Genomic DNA, 6,001 nt, shown 5'->3' with positions numbered 1-6,001 from the left:
CTCTGTTCTAATTTATTACCTGAACCCCCAAGTGCCTTGCCTCTGCTAAAGACACTGTGTTGTGCTGACCCTGACTCTCGATTATGGCTTTGATTTTACTCTGAAAGCCTAAGACACATGTCCATGACCAGATAAAAGTCAAAGTCAGTTATTTGCTTTTGTCCACAATCTATACTGCTGCTACTGCTAAGTCACTTCAGTTGTGTCTGACTCTGTGCGACCCCATAGACAGAGGCCCACCAGGCTCCCCCGTCCCTGGGATTCTCCAGGCAAGAACACTGGAGGGGGTTTCCATTTACTTCTCCGATGCATGAAAATGAAAAGTGAAAGTGAAGTTGCTCAGGTGTGTCCAACACTTAGCGACACCATGGACTACAGCCCACCAGGCTCCTCGTCCATGGGATTTTCCAGGCAAGAGTACTGGAGTGGGGTGCCATTGCCTTCTCCACAATCTATAGCTCCTTATTTATTCTCTGATATGATCTGTTCCTTCTTTCCTACTTTATAGACTATTTAACCACAACCAAAAAATTATTTGATATCTGCAAATGAAGATTCTGTCACTAAGACTATTTTTATGAAACTGAATTTAATAGATTAAGTTCAATTTTTTCTTCTTGTTATCTGGACTGGATATTTTTAGAACATCATCTCTGGGAATTTTATCTGTCAATTCTTACTCACTCACTGGAGGTTTAAAAGGAGGTAGAAATGAGTGGAGTGTGAAGACATTAATCAAAATCTGTGGAGTGTGAAGACATTTAATCAAAATCATCTGGATTTCACCATAAATTTCAATCAAACTAAGCATCCACAATGCTGAACAAGCAGGAGAAAATACTCCAACCTCCTTCACATTAAAAAATGGCATTGGAAAGAATAATAGGTTCATATTGGGTAGTCAAAGTACTTGGGGTCTAAAGGGTGAGGAAGAGTCAGCAAGGGAGATGGTGATGCATTGACAATATTTCTAGCAGAAGAAACAGCAAAGTCCTAGATTCAGGAGAGAGTTGTGTCTCTTCTACTCTTCAAAACCTGCTCAAAGTTCTCCAGTTCCACAGTCCTACCAGGATTGAGTCCCAGCAATGTATTGATTATTCATGTCAAAAACCCCATGTCTTTCTGGCACTTTTAGGGTCTTCATTCAAATGAACTTAGCAAGAAAGTGTGCATAAAAATAAAATCAATGAAAAATTTACTTAAAAAAGAAATGATTTCTTTGAATATGCTCTTTTCAAAAGGTAGTCTTCCAGTACATATGAAACAATGTTCAGCATAAATGTTGATATGAATTAGTGATTATTAAAATGCAGGAAACAATCATAATTCACTTTGAAATGTATCAAAAATGTATTGATAAATGGCTAGATGCATGGCAAAGCATCTGTTTACCTGTTTTATTGACATGTAATTGACATATAACATTGTATATGTTTTTAATATATATACATATCACATTTATCTAAGGTATACAACATGGCAAATAGATGTGGAAACAGCGGAAACAGTGACAGACTTTATTTTCTTGGGCTCCAAAATCATTGCAGATGGTGACTGCATCTGCTCCTTGGAAGAAAAGCTATGACCAGCCTAGAGCATATTAAAAAGCGGAGATGTTACTTTGCCAACAAAGATCTGTCTAGTCAAAGCTATGGTTTTTCCAGTAGTCATGTATTGATGTGAGAATTGGACTATAAAGAAAGCTGAACGCCGAAGAATTGATTCTTTTGAACTGTGGTGTTGGAGAAGACACTTGAGAGTCCCTTGGACTGGAAGGAGATCCAATCAGTCCATCCTAAAGGAAATCAGTCTTGAATATTCATTGTAAGGACTGGTGTTGAAGCTGAACTCCAATCCTGTGGCCACCTGATGCAAAGAACTGACTCACTGGAAAAGCCCCTGATGCTGGGAAAGATTGAAGGCAGGAGGAGAAGGGGACAACAGAGGATGAGACGGTTGGATTGTATCACGGACTCAACAGACATGAGTTTGAACAAGCTTTGGGAGTTGGTGATGGACAGGGAAGCCTGGCATGCTGCATTGGGTCGCAAAGAATTGGACACTACTGAGTGGCTAAACTGAACTGAACTGATACAACATCATTTGACATATGTATATATTGCAAAATGGTTATCACATAAATTTAATTAAATCTATCACTTTTCCCAAAAGTTCCCAACTAAAATAATATTTGGTCCCTTAAACTACTGTCTGGCTTTGTTTTTTTCTTTCCTAAAAAGAGTTCTATTTTTGAAATAAATTTAGTTATTTTGGTCATTAAATGGATGACTGAAACTGTATTAGAAGTATTATAGCCAAAAAAATTAACAGTGCAAAGTAATAAGATATATATTTGTTTTTATTGTCAGTGGGAAAAAGGAATAACTTTGTCCTATGATAAAATGTATACTTATTCCAAAATCAGAAAGAGGACAGATTTGCCTGAAAAGACAAAGCAGAATGGAGATTGAAAGTTGTAAAAAGTTCAAGAAATCAATTCTTTTTGCCTTGATTTATTAAATATATATATGAATATGAATAAATTCATAGTTCAGTTCAGTCTCTAAGTCGTGTTTGACTCTTTGAGACCCCATGGACTGCAGCACCCCAGGCCTCCCCTGTCCATCACCAATTCCCGGAGTTTGTTCAAACTCATGTCCATTGAGTCAGTGATGCCAACCAACCATCTCATCTTCTGTTTCCCCCTCCCCCTCTGCCTTCAATCTATCCCAGCATCAGAGTCTTTTCAAATGAGTCAGTTCTTCACATCAGGTGGCCAAAGGATTGGAGTTCAGCTTCAGCATCAGTCCTTCCAAAGGACCGATTTCCTTTAGGATGGACTGGTTGGATCTCCTTTCAGTCCAAGGGACTCTCAAGTGTCTTCTCCAACACCATAGTTCAGAACCATCAATTCTTCAGTGCTCAGCTTTCTTTATAGTCCAACTCTCACATCCATACATGACTACTGGAAAAACCATAGCTTTGACTAGATGAACCTTTGTTGGCAAAGTAATGTCTCTGCTTTTTAATATGCTGTTTAGGTTGGTCATAATTTTTCTTCCAAGGAGCAAGTGTCTTTTAATTTCTTGGCTGCAATCACCATCTACAGTGATTTTGGAGTCCAAAAAAGTAAAAGTCTGTCACTGTTTCCGTTGTTTCCCTACCTATTTGCCATGAAGTTATGGGACCAGATGACATGATCTTAGTTTTCTGAATGTTGAGTTTTAAGCCAACTATGAATAAATATAAATATATGAATATAAACACATATAAATGATATATAGTAACTATTTTGGCAAAGTTTACATAGCTCAGATTTGATGGATTTATATTTTAAAATTTAGTAATGCTTTGCCACCACATACTATATTGAAGGAAGACAAAATTTGGTTTTCCCTGTTAGGATGACATAACAAATTTATTTTTGTGTATTTGTTTTGTTCTTGACTAAAAGCAGTAAATGTTGTCCTTTATGTAGATATAATATTCCTAGTTAGCATAGATGCTTTAGCTCATATGAATAACTTTTTGTGGCTTATGCTGACTCTATATATTCCATTACTTAAAAATATAGTTAATTGCCAATGAAAGAGCTGAAGTTCCATCTATTATTTATTTTAAATCTGTTTTCACACTTATTAAGAGGTAACCTACAGTCTTTCTTGTTTTCAGATACCTACACTATCTGCTCTACTGATGTGGATTGATTTTTGTCCACCAGACATCTTGAAATCTTAAACCTCAATAGCTATAAATGTGATCATACTTGGAAATAGGTATTTTAGATGTAGTGAAGTTCAAGTTTGGTCATCTTGAGCTAGGGGGACTGGGAGAAACTTCTCCCTGTTCTGAAGGCCTTAAAGAAACCTTCCCTGGTAGATATTTCTAAGAATTACTTCATATTCTTTTTCCTTAGGAATTTAGACTCAAGATTATTATAATCTTTATCTTACAAATACCTTATCTGTAACTATCTTTCTTCAAAAGTGAATTTCCCTCCCTCCTAATCAAAAGACAAAGTAAATTCAATGTAAGTGTATAATCAAGTCAATGTAGGACAAACAAGAACGTTTTTCTGAGTTTGACCATCAGTAATGAGCATCAGTAATCACTAAGGGCTCTTACCATACAGTAATTAGTCAAGAGATCTTTTGTTATTTACTAGCTGTTTGCATACCCTCCTCATTGCCATCTTCACTTCTTGATTTCTGAATGTGTAAATAACAGGATTCAGGAAAGGAGTAAGAACTGCATCAAAGAATGCCAGAAACTTATCCAGATGTGTGGAGGGAAATGGCCACACATAGAAAAATATCAAAGGACCAAAGAACAAGACTACTACAGTGATGTGAGCTGAAAGTGTGGACAGAGCCTTGGATGAACTACCTGAAGAGTGTTTCTGAACAGTGAGAATGATGACAATATAGGAAATGATCAGAATGAAGAAGGAGCCAATAGAGATGAATCCACTGTTGGCTGTGACCATGAATTCTAGCTGGTATGTGTCTATGCAGGCAAGTCTGATCAACCGAGGAAGGTCACAGTAAAAACTGTCCAACACATTAGGGCCACAGAAGGGTAAGTTTACAACAAAAGCCAGCTGAACCATGGAGTGAATAAGGCCAATCATCCAGGCAGCCACTAAAAAGAAAACACACATTCTTGGGCTCATGATGGTCAGATAGTGGAGAGGCTTACATATGGCAACATATCTGTCAAAGGCCATAGCGATGAGCAGCACCATCTCCACACCACCGATGACATGAATGAAGAAGATTTGAGCAATACAGCCACTAAAGGAGATGACTTTATCCTTTCTGAAAAGGTCATAGATCATCTTGGGGGAACAGACAGAAGAAACTCCCATGTCAATGAAGGAGAGGTTGGCCAATAGAAAGTACATGGGAGAGTGTAAGTGAGGGTCAGAAGTCACAGTGAGAATAATGAGGGAGTTTCCCATCATGCTTGCCATGTAAAATACAGAGGAGAACACAGAGAGGAGAAGCTGTACTTCCCAGGAGTTGGTGATTCCCAGGAATACAAACTCTGACACCACAGAGTGATTTGCTCCATACATTGGCGTTGTACACTTTGCTACCTGAAGGAAGTTAATAGATGAAAATTTAAAATATAATAATTATTTTAATAAATTAGAAGAGGGGTTAAAGTTATGAATGGCTGTTTCTACTTTAGCATTAAAGTGACCTCCCAGCCTTTGCAATGGGATCACACAAAAAATTGGTGACTCTCATGTGCTGTTGTTTTTCTACCAAGTTTTCTCTGCATTTAATACCCTCTACTACCATTCAGGATGGATACCATGATATTATGCATGAGGTACAAAATTGTTAGCAAGAGTAACAGGAATTCAAGCCCAAACCTTTTGATTTTGGGTTTAAAACCAATATGATCTGGCTCCAGTCACATAGAACTAATCAGTATTGTGATCCCTTCCAAGCCTATGAACTTTCCTCTGGCCCCACCTGTGGGAATATATTCATCTTCAGTATTACTTAAATGTTTACCACATCTACAAAGTTTTGCTTTATTGTTACTAGTATTTATTTTATTACAGTTTTATTGTAGTGAGTTGCTTGCTCTTCTAAATTACCAAGTAGACTTTAAGATTTTTGAAGGCAGAGATTTTGACTCATTCATATTTGGACTCCCTGAACCAAAGAAAAAGCAGTCCACACAGAGAGGTGTAGGTCCATGAACTGTCTGTTATCAGTTTGTATATTAGGTACAGAGTTTGTGAGTGAGTACTTAAAAACTTTTCTAGCAGTTTGGTATACAGTGATCCCAAGTTGCTGATTTTGTTTTTCACAAAAGTAACAGCCTATGAAAGACTAGAAATTAAAGGAAAAATCTTATCCTATGGCACAGATACTTTGAGAAACACTGCTTTAGGTTACTTAGCACGTGATCTGAAAATCTCAAAACTATGAAATGCATAATGTAGTGAAAACTATTGTATACAAATCTGCATATAAGGACTAAT

At 37.2% G+C, this 6,001-nt stretch overlaps 1 protein-coding gene across 1 annotated transcript; it reads right to left on the bottom strand.

Annotated features, from left to right (window-relative positions):
* Positions 1 to 4,135: 4,135 nt before the first annotated feature.
* LOC136172599 (olfactory receptor 4F3/4F16/4F29-like) lies at positions 4,136 to 5,077 on the bottom strand. The gene has a single exon (XM_065942019.1). It carries the CDS (start codon positions 5,075 to 5,077, stop codon positions 4,136 to 4,138), a length of 942 nt encoding a protein of 313 aa, XP_065798091.1.
* Positions 5,078 to 6,001: the final 924 nt, after the last annotated feature.

Source organism: Muntiacus reevesi, chromosome 7, assembly GCF_963930625.1.
Source record: "Muntiacus reevesi chromosome 7, mMunRee1.1, whole genome shotgun sequence".
In the NCBI taxonomy this organism is placed as follows: domain Eukaryota; kingdom Metazoa; phylum Chordata; class Mammalia; order Artiodactyla; family Cervidae; genus Muntiacus; species Muntiacus reevesi.
The sequence above is the reverse complement of the archived record's forward strand: the minus strand, read 5'-3'. Positions and strand labels throughout refer to the sequence as shown.

Coding starts and splice junctions, on each gene's coding strand:
- LOC136172599 (XM_065942019.1), bottom strand. CDS start 5,077: ATGTATGGAGCAAATCACTCTGTGGTGTCAGAGTTTGTATTCCTGGGA.